The sequence below is a fragment of the Schistocerca cancellata genome, chromosome 9, assembly GCF_023864275.1.
Source record: "Schistocerca cancellata isolate TAMUIC-IGC-003103 chromosome 9, iqSchCanc2.1, whole genome shotgun sequence".
NCBI classification, from domain to species: Eukaryota; Metazoa; Arthropoda; class Insecta; order Orthoptera; family Acrididae; genus Schistocerca; species Schistocerca cancellata.
The window spans coordinates 250723388-250740695 of NC_064634.1; the positions used below are offsets into that span (position 1 = coordinate 250723388).

Below are 17308 nucleotides of genomic sequence, written 5' to 3' on the forward strand. Positions count from 1 at the left end.
TATGTGTTTGAAGGGAATTTAATGAAGAATTCAAACAGTGAAAAAACACCAACGGATGAATTAATGGTAAATACAAGGAAGCAAAATAAAGATGCAAAAGAAAATTTGCTAAGAAGTCAAGGAAAAGTGACATTTGCAACTGCTATAAAAGAAAGGGCCACTAGATGAAGGCCTGAATAAATGGAATGGATAGCCAAGAAAAAAATCTGAACAGAAATAATCAACAATAAAAGGAAAGATTGCTATTCACAGTAAAGATGACATGTTGAGTTGCAGACAGACACAGTCATTTAGTTTTCAGCCAAAGCCTTCTTCAGAAAAGGAAACACCCACACATTCATTCACACAAGCAAGACCACCTCACACACACATCACAAGACCACCATCTCTAGCAGTTCTGAACAGAATGCTAAATGTGTAACCATTTTTTGCTGTGCCTGTCTGCAATTCAACGTGCCATTTTACTGTGAGTAGCAATCTCGTATTGTTGATATTCCAACCTGGAATTTCCATTGTTTAAACAGAAGTAATGATAATAGCCAAGATGTTACCAGTGCTATGCTGTGGTGAATAGGCCTATTAGTTTGAAGCAGATACAGCAACACGTTGGATGAGCAATGGAGCTACAAGACATGTAACCAAGTGCTCAGTTTTATATCAGGTCTCTTCATATTCCAAAGATCAGGTCTTCTCAGGTGATCTGTTGAGTGGTGCATGTCATCTTGTCACAATGTTTCAATGAGTTTCATACCCAGTACCTTCAGCTGAAGTATAGGGATTCCACACTCTGCATATTTTTATAGCCACTGGACTGGTGAGCACTTCTATAGGCAGGCCATACTTGGCTCAACCAGAGACTGGCCAGGACATCAGATGCACAGTGTTTACAGTACAGAGTGTGAATGTAGGATGGAATATATCAGAAGACATAGTGCTGCATCTTACAGCATCATATGGAACACATGAGAAATTTTCAACTACAACTAGTAGACAAGTCCTCAGTGCCACAGAATAGCATCAGTGAGGAAGACATCTTCAGTTCTGAACAAAGGAAGAAGCTATGCAACACCAATGAGTTCTGCAAAGTACTTTTACTAGAAGAGTGACTGTGCACTAGTAGCCCTGCAGAAGTTCAGGACACTCAAGATGTTGAAAAAAGGCATCGGTCCAAAGTCTGCAAAGCATCTGGAGAAAATGATGACAAAATTCAAAAAGAGAGATTCTTCTGAGGTGCAGTGTGGCAGAGGAAGATGAAAAAACATATGTTGAAGATGTGGCCACAACAGTGCAGGAAGGATTGAGCAGTGGTGTGCAAACATGCAGTGCACAGGAAATTGTCAAAATGATGGACTTTCCTGTGAGCATGGTGCATTACTATCCATACAAAAATCACCCATGTTCAGCAGTTGCTTCCTGCTGACCTGCCAGCAAGACAAACATTTGCTCTGAAATTGCTTGCTGTTTTGAAAGTGGACAATGAATGCTCCTGGAAAATTCTGTAGACAAGTAAAGCCCACTTCCATCTCCAAGGATATATCAGTATACAGAATTGCATTGGAAAGTCTGAACGCACATGAATTAGTAACACTTCATTCTGTCAAGGTGACTGTGTGCTCTGCATTGGTGGTTTTTTTCCCCACTCCACTGCTCATTGCAGAGCCTGTGAAGCATCTGCTGCTGGGACATTTCAGAAATGCTAGATCAGCTGGCATTTCCCTAGAGCCTGGCTATACAGATCATCTGAAATTAAACTGTGTTACTCTGGCAGTATGTTACCAGAAATATGTTGTGTTCAGTGCTACTATTACAAACACAGCTGAATTGGAGTCACCCAATCTGTTGTGGATCATGTTGTTTTGCAGTTTCAACACAAACACCACACAGCAAAATGCACACATCTGTGGCCATAGAGTTTAGCATTTTGATGGTTTGTTTGTTTGTTTGTTTGTGTGTGTGTGTGTGTGTGTGTGTGTGTGTGTCTGGTTGTGTCAGAGAGAGAGAGAGAGAGAGAGAGAGAGAGAGAGAGAGAGAGAGAGAGAGAGGGAGGGAGGGAGGGAGGGAGGGAGAGGGGGAGGGAGGAGAGAGAGAGAGAGAGAGAGAGAGAGAGAGAGAGAGAGAGAGAGGGAGGGAGACAGAGACGGAGAGAGGGAAGGAGGGAGGGAGGGAATACTTAGATAAGGGAAAGAGAGAGCTCTTGAACGCAAAGGTGCTTCTCTGAACAGTTGCATGAGTCTGTGTGAATGAAGTAAAATATCTATAGTTTCAAGCACTTTCTATAGTTATAATATGATTTGGATTTTATGTAGTTCTCTTGCATACTTCTGAATGTATCATTATGTATGTTATTCTTTCTTGGGAAGCTCAAATACATTGATGAAAGGTTCAGAAAAAAATTATTAGCTACATGTTTCCTTCATAGCCAAAATTATGTTATTGTCAATTATTTGCGAAACTGTAACAATGCTGCTGAGTGGCTTCCTCTGCCGAGAAAATTTATGAAATTGCAGTCATTTCACACAATTGACTGAAATTACTCTAGGAATATAATTTCAACAATAGGTAACACACAGAAGGAAGAACATTTTATGCTTCTCACACACACCAATTAGAGTTATATGCTCAAACTCTGCAGAGTACTGGGATGAAGACCTTCCAAAAAATACTCAACATGAAGTCAGATACACTAAAATGATAGGGAAGAAGGCAGGAAGCAAAGTTAGGGTTCAACACCCTTTCAATGACAGAACACAAGCTTGGATTTAATATGTCATCTGGAAGCTGATTGGCTGCATCTGTTACAAACTATTCTGAGATTTGTATTAATAGATTTAGGGAAACCATGAAACACATGGATGGCCAGAAGGAAATTTAAACCATGCTCTTTTCAAATGCAAGCCCAGTTTGCTAACCAATGTTTAACATTGCTTGGTTTAGAGAAGATTACAGCATATAGTGTTGGTAGAAGTTCTACTGTTCAGTAGAAAAATTTAAATAGAATAAATGTATAATTTGAGCAGAGTGTAACTTCACTTCAACAGTTATGAAATGTATAGATTGCCACTCACCATACAGATTAGACACTGAGTTGCAGACAGACACAACAAAAAGATTGTTACACATTGAGCTTACAGCCAAAACTTTTTTCAAAAAAGAAAAGAAAAAACATTCACATAAGCAAGTACATCTCTCTCTCTCTCTCTCTCTCTCCCCCTCTCTCTCTCTCTCTCTCTCTCTCTCTCTCTCTCTCTCACACCCACACACCCACACACACACACCCCCACACACACACACAAACACACACACAGACAGAGAGAGAGAACCACTATCTCCTGCAGTATCTGCAATGCAGTGTGTCATCTTTACAGTGAGTAGCAACTTACTCTTTTCATTATTGTTGATATTCCATCCTGGACTTTACCCTGTTTGTAATTTTATATCAAATTTATTAAGTAACTGTTTCTCCATAATACAACTACATTAGTGTTAGGTTAATTTTAATAGCACACTATGAAATACTACACTTTGTAAAAGCTGAAGCCTTTATCCCCAAAAAATTGTTTACATCCCTGCATCCATATGCAATATTTTGTAAATGTACTTGAAGAGTCTCATAAATCACAATTTACATCCAGCTCTTCTCTTCTTACTTGTCACCTGTGATTTATTCTCATGGGATTGTTTTGCAGAAAATTTCATAAAATGTTTTAAAAGATTTCTTTCCATTGAATCAAGGTTCTTTCCTGGATGACTGATATTTAATTACTCAAAGTCGAAAAGATGCAGTCCCTCTCCAACAAAAATTGTAGTGAAGTATTATATGAGTCAAATCAGGTATGCAATAAATCTGATAAATTTTTGCCAAGCTGTCACATAAAAAAAGTACAAAATAGGTATTAAAAGTTATAAATATTTGTTCTACAAAAAATTTCATAAAAGGTTTCAAAGGATTTCTTGTCCATTGAATCAAGATTCTTTTCAGGATGATTCACATTTAATTCCTCAAAACTGAAACTGACCACAATTTTGGTAAAGTGTACTCCCTCTCCAACTAAAATTGTTGCTGAAGATATTAAATCACATTTTGTTTGTACAACATTTAAGGTATAAGTCAAACCAAGTAAGTAACAAAGCTGATAGCTTTTTGCCAACATGTTACATAAAAAAGGTATACGAGTTATAAGTTCTAAACATTCTGTTAAATGTGAATAAACATCCATCTCCCTTTACAAACAACGTGTGGTTAATTTTCAGAGATACTACCACAACAGACAAATAAGAAGGTATTCAAGTCACACAAAATCTGTTTTTTTTTTTTTTTTTAAATTAAAAGTATGTCCCATATATACTTTTACAATGTGAGTAGAAAGATAACGCCAATTATCTTTCTTTCTAATTGCAGAATAAACTTTAGGGCAGCTTCTCTTCAAAACAAAATAAAACACCACTCCATGTCATGTAAATATTGACAAGCCATTACATATCAAGCTAATTAATGTGAATTACAGTAAAACTTCATTTATACATTTTTCACTTATACGTTTTTCTCATTTATACTTACCCCCCCCCCCCCCCCCCCCAGCAAAATATCCACAGTTTGCACAAGTTACGATGCAGTGTTTCAGAGTGGGTTGCTGATAACTGGATTGGTAACGCCAATATTAGACTATAATAAAATTTGATAGTGTAATAAGGAACTTTGTTAAAGTTAGGCATTGGTCAAATTTTCTTTGATCGAATGTAGTGCCTCACCTTAGATTCGATCAAAGGAAGCGTTCATCATCTGTTTACTGCCTGGAGAAGTCAACTGCTTGGAGCGCTAGCATCACTGCAGCTGTCTGACATACACAGGTGTGCAGCACATCCTCCCCTTACTTCCAATTTGAGAAATGTGACTGTGGAATTCTTTCCAGCGAATTGCACAAGTGAGCTCCAGCCCCTTGACCTTGGAGTAATACATAATTTAAAGTTGCATTATCGCAAAATGCTCATGAAGCAATGAAAATAAACAATTTAGAGGTAAGATTTTTATTTGACATTTATTTCATGTTGTGCTACCAGAGACGTAGAACACTTCGAGAAATTATTAATGAATTTGTTTCTTCTGATAGGCAATGCACTACATTACAGCTTCAAGGTACAGAGTTTAGACAATACCATTCAGAAATGTTTCTTAAAAGCCAGATTTGGAAATGAACTCCATGATCATGGTGGAAATGATCATACTGATGATATTTCACCTACTGATGAAGAATGGAATCGACCTGAAGAGCAGGCAACACTTGAGGATTATGTGAACGTTGATGAGAACCTCGTCACTACAGAACACGACTATCATTGAGATAGTTCAATGTGCATCGCGGGACCTGGATGAGGAAGTAACTGACAATGAGTATGATACAGAAGTGCCTCAGCATTCCTCAGTGACATTTAATGATGCAGTAAATGCGTTAGAAATAATTAAACAATTTGTGACGCACCACAATGTTTCTGATGAAGTAATGACAGAGTTATCCCATTTTGAGGTGCATTATTGCTGTGTCAAAGAAAAAACTAGCAAAAATTAAGGACTTTTGTATGAAATGACATTTTCTTCTATGTAGAGGCTTCCATTTTTCTTTATATATCTGTTAAGTATGGTACCTAGTAAGCCTATATAACGTTTTTTAGAATGTACATTTTTCTTTATTGGATTTTACATTTGCGTTTACCAATTAATTTGATAATATGGTGCTATTTTCATATATACATTTTTCACACTTATACTTTTTTCTGTAGTCTGTTGAAAAACATATAAACGAAGTTTTACTGAATAACATTATTTCTACAGTAAGTTATAGCTTGATAATCATTATGTAGTCTAATAAACACTTAAACATCTGTACAGCAACAACAATATACTTAGCAATAATCAAAAACAGTGCAGTCAGATACTACAATTCACGTAATTATTCCTTACCCTGGTGGAGTCAACTCCCTCGACGAGTGCCCGCGTCCGCTCTGTTGCCTTAACTGTGGTCTTGAGAACACCATCAACGTAGACGTGGTAGCTCTCTATAGCAGATGGTGGGCAATTGTCTGGAGGATTCCAGCCGATGAGCACGCTCTTGTTCAGCTGTCGCTCCAGCGTGAGCTGCTTGGGGGCTGGGACTAGCACCGAGAAGAACAGGGCTGCAGTTTCAACCAAGCAGAGGGGCCAGGGCAAGAGAACAGCATTGTAAGGGGGCAGCTGCAGCACCACGGCTATCAGAATTCACAGACACCTGCTGTTTGTTGCAAATAGTGGAATGCACTCATTGTATTGATATTTCTCTTCATGAACTGAAGACAGCTAATTTACAATGACAAATAACAGGAGATCCTTGCATTCGTGGAATGATGTGAATCTTTTGAGTTGCATTTGTAGCATTTTACTAACCCTCACTGTCCATGTATTGAAAGAAAAATGAGAGAGAGTGAAAGCAAAATAAGGAAGTCTTCATGTAAAATGTGGATTTACATGTGGTTTATAACTAATTTGTGTAATTGATGATGCAGAAATCAGAGTTGTTTGAAAAACTGATTACAAAAATAGTGAGAAAATAACTGAAAATTAGTAGAAATCATATTGTGGGACTGACATGTATCTGCAAATAATTTCAGAAAATAATTATAAATTCTTAGAAATACCTTCAACTGGAAATGTTCAGTGGTGGAAAGAAATGACTTTACCTAATGCTCATTGTAATTATACAAAATTTCCGCTAATAAATTGTCCTTGATGGACTGGCTACAGCAAAATTGTTGTCACTTTTTGAGCAAGTGTGCTACTGAGAGTCTATAAGAAAAACAATATAAGTTATTATATCTGTTGGTGAGGTTGAGGTAGTTTTTCAGTTATCTCATTTTTTTCTAGTGCAAGAACACACTCTCAACCACACATACATTCAAATGCACCAGTCAGACCTTGCCGTTGCAGCTGCTACTTTGAGTGGTTTCCTTCATTAATTTTTGCTTGTTGTGCAAATGAGGTGATGTACAATGAATGGTTACTCTGGAAAAGGTAGGAAGAGTCATCAATAACTTAATGATATAATCTGAAACTATATGAATCTGAAGATAACTTCTCTGTAAAGAACAGCTGTGAGCTCATCAATAACATTTAATACATTCCCACTCTAACCATAGCTAAATTTTCATTTCTTGACAGACTTGTATACCAACACACCTGTCAAAGAAACATGAAAATAATAAGTGTTATCGAATTTCAACCCATATAAATTGGCATAAAATGCAACTGATATTCTTTCCCATCTCTACGTGACCTTGTTGTCCACTCAACACAAAACTCAATCTTCCTTCTTATTTCTTCCAAATTTAATTTGTCTTTCATTGTCTCTGAATTACTGAGTTTGCTCTATAAAGTTGAACTTCATCTTTGAGCATGTCTTCAGAAACTTGCAGTCTGGATTTACAATCTGCCCAATACATAGGAAGAACAGATAGTACAGTTTAACAAGATGGAGGCTTTTTCAAGTGTATAGTCCACAAATTTGCATCCAACACTTACAGCATCTCCAAATGCAACTGAGATATGATTATAATTCTGAAATTATAGTTATGCTGGTTAAAACATTTAACTTTGAAACATACATATTCATCTTTGTTACCAAAGCTGAGAGGCAAAGAAATTTGACATACAACATGTAGCAACTAAGGAAGAAGGGACTGCTGTTTGTCAGTAGATTGTCAGTGATATGTTCAATTTCAGTACCAGCAAATTTCAGGGAATGGAGAGCAAATGACTCAACAGAAATCAGTAGGGGCTGGGAACCAAAAAGTCCAACTAAAATATGTATCAACAATAATGAATTCAAGTTGCTGAGTAAGTGCCTTAAGTCCAATATTACTCCCAAACTAAATACACGTACCATTAAAGTTCAAATAAAGAGTAGAAAAACAGTATGTTCAACTGCCATGTTAAGACACAATGAACAAAATGCTGCAGCCCATAAGTCAAAGAAAATTATCATGAAGAGTATACACTAAAACACAGTGGACAATGTCATAAATGATGAACATGAGCACTGTAAAACACCAATAGAGAACTTTCAAAGGACAATGCTCTCACTAGTATAGCAGACAAGGGATACACAGTTGTTGTTGTCTTTGAATCAGATTAGATAAACAAAACTAGGAAAATTCAGTATTATGAAAATGATAGATTGCTACTCACTATAAAGATGACATGTTGAGTTGCAGATAGGCACAGTGAAAAGAGTGTTACACACTGAGCTTTCAATAAAAGCCTACTTCAAAAAAGAAAAGAAAAGTCACACAGAATGTTGGAATGGCTAGAGATAGCAGTCATGTGTGCATGAGACATGCTTGCTAGTGCATATGTGTGTGTGCTTTTCTTTCTTTCCTGAACAAGGCAATCTATTCTTTTCATAACACTGTCAGTATTCTAACCTGGACCTTCCATAGTTTAAATTAGAAAGATTCCTGGATATAATACAATAAAATAAACAGAACAAGTTCTGAGACAACACTACAACTTACTTTTGTCCCTAATAGCATTAAGCATTGCTCAGTGATGAAAGGGGCAGCAGCAAAATTATGAGCACAGTCAAAAATCTACAAACCACACTATCGAAAATACATCCTTACACAATACATCAATAGTCTATTTTATGAAATTACCATCAACTTAACGATATAATCTGAAACTATGTGAATCTGAAGATAACTTCTCTGTAAAGAACAACTGTGAGCTCATCAATAACTTAATGATATAATCTGAAATTATATGAATCTGAAGATAACTTCTCTGTAAAGTACAGTTGTGAGCTCATCAATAACATTTAATACATTTGCACCCTAACCATAGCTAAATTTTCATTTCTTGACATACTTGTATACCAACACACCTATCAAAGAAACAATCAATATAATAAGTGTTCTCGAATTTCAAGCCATATAAATTGGCATTAATTCTTGAGCCTTTGACATTTGAGGTCAAATTTAAAGAGGGATCTCAAGCAAAATGTGCTCCTCCATGCTAACTTGTGGATTTTGGAAACACTGATCATCCAAAACTCAACTTCGCTTTTTTCAAGTGACATCCTGAACGCCATGGATTGAGGTAATCATGCTGATGCAGTATCTGTTGATGGCCAAAATGCATTTGTCTTGGTACCACAAAAATGTTTATTACCAAAAATATGATCATAAGGTGTTTCAATTAAAATTTGTGGGATTTGATAGAAGATTTATTGGTAAGGAGGCCACAGCATATCTTGGATGGTAAGTCACATGAGCGTCAGGGAAACATGTTAGGATCCATCTTGCACATGTTGTATATTAATGACCTCCTCTTTCTTTCAAAAGTCTAAGTCTCATCTCTCCAACCACAGCTTCCTCTCTCCAGTAGTCTTTGTCATCCATACGTTGAAGAATATCGCATCTCACGAACAATATTTTTTAAATCGGTTGGTCTCAGTCATCCCCTAGTTTTCTTCCCTGTGGCTTCAAAAATAATTTGTACAAAAATATCATATCTAATTATGTGTCCAATGACCTTTGTTTTGCACAGGTCTATAACTCTCAGAAGTTCTTACTTCTCTCCTATTTCTTGTGGAATCATCTCATTTATTTTTCTGCCGATCCAACTAATTCTTGGAATTCTCCTACAGAACCACATATCTGAAGGTTCAAAGTCAGCTTACTTCTTCTCTGCTTGAGTCCAGGTTTTGCATCCTTATGTCAGGACACTCCACACAAATCTCTTCACAAATCTTTCCTTGATTAGGAAGCTGACGTGCTTGCTAGCAGGATGTTCTTCTTACTGTGGAAGCTGTTCTAGGCTAGTGCTATTCTTCTTTTGATTTCTATTGTTTTTCTCCATAATGTTACTAAGATAGCGGAAATGCTTACAGCCTTGGGTTGGTCACTGCCAATTCTTATGTCAGTCTTGTCTCCACCTTCTTTCTTGTCTACAATCGTAACTTTTGTCTTCTTGGTATTTATTTTTAGTTTTGGTTTTGTTATTTTTTGATTTAAACCTTCAAGCATTCTATTTGGTTCCTTCCCTGAGTATTCCATTACTGCAAAGTCATGACAAATCTGATGAAATGAATATACATATGATTAATTTTACTTTCATTATTATTATTGTCTCCTCGATTAAAAATATAAATAAGGAGATAGAAGGCAATCCTATCCCATTCACCTGATTTTTGTTTTTTTGCTAACATTAATATCCAATTCAGTAATCTGACTTCTGTATATACTCAGAATTATTCACAGTATGTTTGAAACTAAATCTCTGAAAATATGTATTTGGCTTCTTGGCTAGAAATAAAAGAAAGATGTGTTTCAGTGTATTTCAGAAATACAAACCCTAAGATGGTGAAATAGGAGATGAAAATTTCATGAAAATATGTTATTATATTAATATAATAGAGGGAAACATTCCACGTGGGAAAAATATATCTAAAAACAAAGATGATGTGACTTACCAAACGAAAGCGCTGGCACGTCGATAGACACACAAACAAACACAAATATACACACAAAATTCTAGCTTTCACAACCAACGGTTGCTTCATCAGGAAAGAGGGAAGGAGACGGAAAGACGAAAGGATTTGGGTTTTAAGGGAGAGGGTAAGGAGTCATTCCAATCCCGGGAGTGGAAAGACTTACCTTAGGGGTAAAAAAGGACGGGTACACACTCGCACACACACACATATCCATCCACACATATACAGACACAAGCAGACATATACAGAGGCCTCTAGTACAACCAAAAGCATAATTATCTAATTTTCAGAAAGCCAGCAACTATCATTCATAACTGCCCATGCCCCACAGACCAATACAAAAAAAACATTCTTCAGATCAGACTTGCTAATGTCCCAATGGGCACAATTGTTATGACATCAATTGGCTCTAGTAATGGACATAATCTAGGCAGCAATTGAGGTAGTAATTCATAAAATGAAATTAAACCAACCAATTGGAGAAAAAATTTCAACAAACAAGTAAACCACATTTGTAAGCCTACATTTCTTAGGCTATATCTGTTACTACCATGTAACCTCCTTAATTTATGTGAAGTAAGAGTAAGCTTCTTGTCCAACAATAAAGTACAGCCTACAGGATGGAAGGAAACACCATCTGGATCAGTATATTATTTTTGTTATTATTTTTAAATCTTTGTTACTGGTTTCAATCAAATAAACAGATGTAATGCTGAAAAGTGTAGCCAGTCCAAAAGAGTGACATGCCTGAGGGTTTAACAGTAGTTTCATATTCACCAGATAGAAACTCACAATCAAAAAATAAATATGGTGATCCTAATACTCCATTAAATTTCGGGCATGCAGCCGCGCAAATAAAATTTCTTCTACTGATATTTCGGCCGCGTATCGTCCGGCCATCTTCAGAGCGAGTCACAAGACTGATGACAAGGTGCCAAGCGCGGCCTTATATGCTCCACCGCGGCGGTACTGCGCATGCGGGTCACAGATGCTGCGCCGCCTGTGGCGAAAGCGTACGGACGTTCGATGTGCTTATCGATGTTTGATCGGCGGCGATGACACGGTGACGACTTCTCTGCAATTTAATTAGTCCAAGAGCCGGATTCCATGCTTTGTCCAAATTGAAACCTTTATCTCTGTTTATTAAATTGTTGGCTAATCGAATTTCTATGGCTTCCTTGAATACAGAATCCCAAAAAGAAGAGGTGGATGTTAAAATCTTCACATCACTGTAATTCATGGAATGACCCGTATCAATACAGTGTTCGGCCACAGCTGACTTGTCTGGTTGTAATAGGCGTGTGTATCTTCGGTGCTCCACGCACCTTTCATGAACGGTGCGTGTTGTTTGACCTATGTATGACTGCTCACAATTTCCGCAAGGAATCTGGTACACACCCGCCTTACGAAGCAATAAATCGTCCTTTACAGAGCCGAGTAAAGCCGCAATCTTCGTGGGGGGCCGAAAGATCACCTTAACACAGTGTTTCTCTAGAATACGGCCTATCTTTGAAGAAAGAGCACCCACATAAGGCAGAAACGCCCTAGATCTGAAGAAATTACTATCTTCTTCCGCATCATATACCTTCTTTTTAGGTTTTACATCGAATGCTCTACGAATTTGTTGCGGAGAATATCCATTCGATTTAAAAATACTCTTGAGGTATGTTAGCTCTCCTTGTAAATTGTCTTCATCGGATACACAGTGCGCCCGATGCACTAAGGTCTTAAGGACACCCATGCTCTGAGAAGGGTGATGGCAGCTACTGGCATGAAGGTATAGATTTGTATGCGTTGGTTTCCGATGTACGGCATGTCCTAATGTGCCATCACTTTTACGGCGAACGACAACATCCAGAAAGGGGAGGCACCCGTCTTTTTCTATTTCCATGGTAAATTTAATGCTAGCATGGATAGAATTCAAATGCTGAAGAAATCGATGTAATTCATCCATACCATGGGGCCATACCACGAATGTGTCGTCCACGTACCTCCAGAAGACCGTGGGTTTAAAACATGCTGAGTCCAGTGCCTTGTCCTCAAAGTCTTCCATAAATAAATTAGCTACCAGAGGGGAGAGGGGGCTTCCAATGGCAACACCGTCAATTTGCTCATAAAATTCACCATCAAACTGAAAATAAGATGATAAAAGCACATGTTCAAATAAGGCCGTAATGTTCTTATCAAAATGTTGATTGATAAGAGCTAAAGAGTCCTTTAAAGGTACCTTGGTGTATAATGATACTACGTCAAAACTAACAAGAACATCCATACTATTTAGCCTGACATTGCTAAGTCTCTGAATAAAATCCATAGAATTACGAATGTGGTGACTACATTTTCCTACCAATGGTTTTAATAAGGAAGCTAAATATTTGGCAGAAAAATATGTTGGTGAACCAATAGTGCTCGTTATAGGTCTCATAGACAAGTCCTCTAGACGCTCATCCTTACCCATCTTGTGAACTTTAGGAAGACCATAAAATCTCGGTGGTACTGCACCTCGTACTTTTAAACTTCTTATGACTTCCTTCGGCTCTGTAAAGGACGATTTATTGCTTCGTAAGGCGGGTGTGTACCAGATTCCTTGCGGAAATTGTGAGCAGTCATACACAGGTCAAACAACACGCACCGTTCATGAAAGGTGCGTGGAGCACCGAAGATACACACGCCTATTACAACCAGACAAGTCAGCTGTGGCCGAACACTGTATTGATACGGGTCATTCCATGAATTACAGTGATGTGAAGATTTTAACATCCACCTCTTCTTTTTGGGATTCTGTTTTCAAGGAAGCCATAGAAATTCGATTAGCCAACAATTTAATAAACAGAGATAAAGGTTTCAATTTGGACAAAGCATGGAATCTGGCTCTTGGACTAATTAAATTGCAGAGAAGTCGTCACCGTGTCATCGCCGCCGATCAAACATCGATAAGCACATCGAACGTCCGTACGCTTTCGCCACAGGCGGCGCAGCATCTGTGACCCGCATGCGCAGTACCGCCGCGGTGGAGCATATAAGGCCGCACTTGGCACCTTGTCATCAGTCTTGTGACTCGCTCTGAAGATGGCCGGACGATACGCGGCCGAAATATCAGTAGAAGAAATTTTATTTGCGCGGCTGCATGCCCGAAATTTAATGGAGTATTCATTACGCCGCGAGAAGTTGAAAATGCACATCAAGTACCTCTTCGGGGAGGAGATGGTTTCATGGGTCCATAGTTTGGACAAATTAAGACACCAGAGAGCAAGACTATTGAGCTCCTTGAGTTTCTTACTGAAGTGCCGCGACCATGGAGTTGTCCCAAAATTTGCAAGGTTGGTTCACTTTGTTAAGAATGCTGCAGTTAATAGAATTTTACATAGAGCTGGTTCCGCTATTGTCAGAGAAAGAATTCGTTTTACTCGTCGGAAGTTGGACATTGTTTCTGAACATCTGTATCATCTGCATCTGAAGGTTGCAGCTGTTTTATCTCCTGACTCCTGGGACTGGATCGATGGCACGACATGGGCTAAGTCTGACTGGGTTCGCGAAGTGGCCACGAAAAGGCAGATTACCAAGTATAGCCGATTGGACCAGCCTTCTCAGGTGGACTCAGTTATTCGACGCCCTGTCATAAATTTTACGGGTAAGGAATTGGACGAAGCTACGTTGTCTGTCTTAAGTAAAGGGCTAAATTTTACCCATACTCCCAAGACTTTGCCGATATCATCTTTCATCAGTGCCATTGAAGAAGCTGTCCGACCACTATCAGAGGATTCTGCGGAAGAAATCAGACGAGAAACCTGTCAAGCAATCACGAAGCATCGTCCACAAAGAAGCAACGTTTCCAAGGAAGAAAGACGTGCGATACGAAAGCTGTGTGAGGATACTGATACAGTCGTCCTGCGTGCTGATAAAGGTAATGCTACCGTCCTTTTGCCTCAGGAAGTCTACAAGGAAAAGATATGTGGTCTACTTAGTCTGGTGCATACCGGAAGATTAACAAAGATCCTACTAACAAGGTGACAATAAGGACTGCTGCCTTGCTGAACGCTTCATCACTACCGAAGGAAGTCATAAGAAGTTTAAAAGTACGAGGTGCAGTACCACCGAGATTTTATGGTCTTCCTATAGTTCACAAGATGGGTAAGGATGAGCGTCTAGAGGACTTGTCTATGAGACCTATAACGAGCACTATTGGTTCACCAACATATTTTTCTGCCAAATATTTAGCTTCCTTATTAAAACCATTGGTAGGAAAATGTAGTCACCACATTCGTAATTCTATGGATTTTATTCAGAGACTTAGCAATGTCAGGCTAAATAGTATGGATGTTCTTGTTAGTTTTGACGTAGTATCATTATACACCAAGGTACCTTTAAAGGACTCTTTAGCTCTTATCAATCAACATTTTGATAAGAACATTACGGCCTTATTTGAACATGTGCTTTTATCATCTTATTTTCAGTTTGATGGTGAATTTTATGAGCAAATTGACGGTGTTGCCATTGGAAGCCCCCTCTCCCCTCTGGTAGCTAATTTATTTATGGAAGACTTTGAGGACAAGGCACTGGACTCAGCATGTTTTAAACCCACGGTCTTCTGGAGGTACGTGGACGACACATTCGTGGTATGGCCCCATGGTATGGATGAATTACATCGATTTCTTCAGCATTTGAATTCTATCCATGCTAGCATTAAATTTACCATGGAAATAGAAAAAGACGGGTGCCTCCCCTTTCTGGATGTTGTCGTTCGCCGTAAAAGTGATGGCACATTAGGACATGCCGTACATCGGAAACCAACGCATACAAATCTATACCTTCATGCCAGTAGCTGCCATCACCCTTCTCAGAGCATGGGTGTCCTTAAGACCTTAGTGCATCGGGCGCACTGTGTATCCGATGAAGACAATTTACAAGGAGAGCTAACATACCTCAAGAGTATTTTTAAATCGAATGGATATTCTCCGCAACAAATTCGTAGAGCATTCGATGTAAAACCTAAAAAGAAGGTATATGATGCGGAAGAAGATAGTAATTTCTTCAGATCTAGGGCGTTTCTGCCTTATGTGGGTGCTCTTTCTTCAAAGATAGGCCGTATTCTAGAGAAACACTGTGTTAAGGTGATCTTTCGGCCCCCCACGAAGATTGCGGCTTTACTCGGCTCTGTAAAGGACGATTTATTGCTTCGTAAGGCGGGTGTGTACCAGATTCCTTGCGGAAATTGTGAGCAGTCATACATAGGTCAAACAACACGCACCGTTCATGAAAGGTGCGTGGAGCACCGAAGATACACACGCCTATTACAACCAGACAAGTCAGCTGTGGCCGAACACTGTATTGATACGGGTCATTCCATGAATTACAGTGATGTGAAGATTTTAACATCCACCTCTTCTTTTTGGGATTCTGTATTCAAGGAAGCCATAGAAATTCGATTAGCCAACAATTTAATAAACAGAGATAAAGGTTTCAATTTGGACAAAGCATGGAATCCGGCTCTTGGACTAATTAAATTGCAGAGAAGTCGTCACCGTGTCATCGCCGCCGATCAAACATCGATAAGCACATCGAACGTCCGTACGCTTTCGCCACAGGCGGCGCAGCATCTGTGACCCGCATGCGCAGTACCGCCGCGGTGGAGCATATAAGGCCGCGCTTGGCACCTTGTCATCAGTCTTGTGACTCGCTCTGAAGATGGCCGGACGATACGCGGCCGAAATATCAGTAGAAGAAATTTTATTTGCGCGGCTGCATGCCCGAAATTTAATGGAGTATTCATTACGCCGCGAGAAGTTGAAAATGCACATGGTGATCCTAAGTTTACTTTCATTACACCAACAGTGGTCACAGTTTTGTCAAGTCATCCTGACATCAGCTATGGAGAACCTGTACAACAATGTAAATGTGTGTGACGGAATGTTTGTCATTTTTGCAAAGAAAATGTTTCCATTGATTATTTTTGCTTGTTACTGATGGTGTGGCGAAATCCTTCTTATCGTTTTTGCTCACAAGGCTTCAAAGGAATGTAGAGTACTACACGACATGCATATAGTTTGAGCTAATGCAGACTAAGGAACCAAGCATTGCTACAAACCATGTTACCATCTGTGGTAATCTTAAGTATTGTTTCTGATAGGAAGAATGTAAGGTCGCTGTGTGCTGAATCACATTCCTACCTCATGGTTATTAGATTAAGGTGCTTTATTTGTGAGATATAGTGCAATCAGAATCAATCTTTAATCAGTGTCTGTTCTTCCTGGCAGCTATGTGGTCACCATGCTTATACAAAAAGCTGAACAATGATTGTACAATAGCTGGTACATAAGATGGCCATCTTGGCTTCTATGCTGGCACAGGAATCACTAAGCAGTGAGTGTGATTCAATACAGACATTCAAAGTATCTATACTTGTAACATATGTTTTTCTGCCACAGAGCATGTTCTGCAACATCATAAACGTGACGTTGGACCTGCTTTTGCAAGAAGTGAATTTGCATTTTTCATTCTTGTAGTGGTGGCTCGGAACACAGCACATATGAACTAGCTTTACAGCAAATGCTTGTTTCCCATCAGTCACACTGATGTAAAAGTATGGTGTCTCTCCAATTGTTCTTTACCATGTCCCTTTCTTTTTGTCCTCTACTAAATTTTATACTTGTTTACCTAACCTCCTTTTATATTTAGTAGTTTCTATTCTTGTCCCTTTAGTTTCTTTTCCACTATTTGCTCCATCTATCCCGTTTACACTCCTGGCCCCTCATGCACTGCTGCAGCCCAGATTTATCACACACACACACACA

The 17308-nt window shown here is 38.8% G+C and overlaps 1 protein-coding gene across 1 annotated transcript in view; it reads right to left on the reverse strand.

Annotated features, from left to right (window-relative positions):
* Positions 1 to 17308, reverse strand: part of LOC126101320 (uncharacterized) — a 366030-nt gene that overhangs the window by 23087 nt on the left and 325635 nt on the right. Inside the window, exon 10 of the mRNA XM_049911994.1 lies at positions 5957 to 6168. Within this exon, the coding sequence (XP_049767951.1) occupies positions 5957 to 6168 (212 nt within the window). The remainder of the gene's footprint in view (positions 1 to 5956; positions 6169 to 17308) is intronic.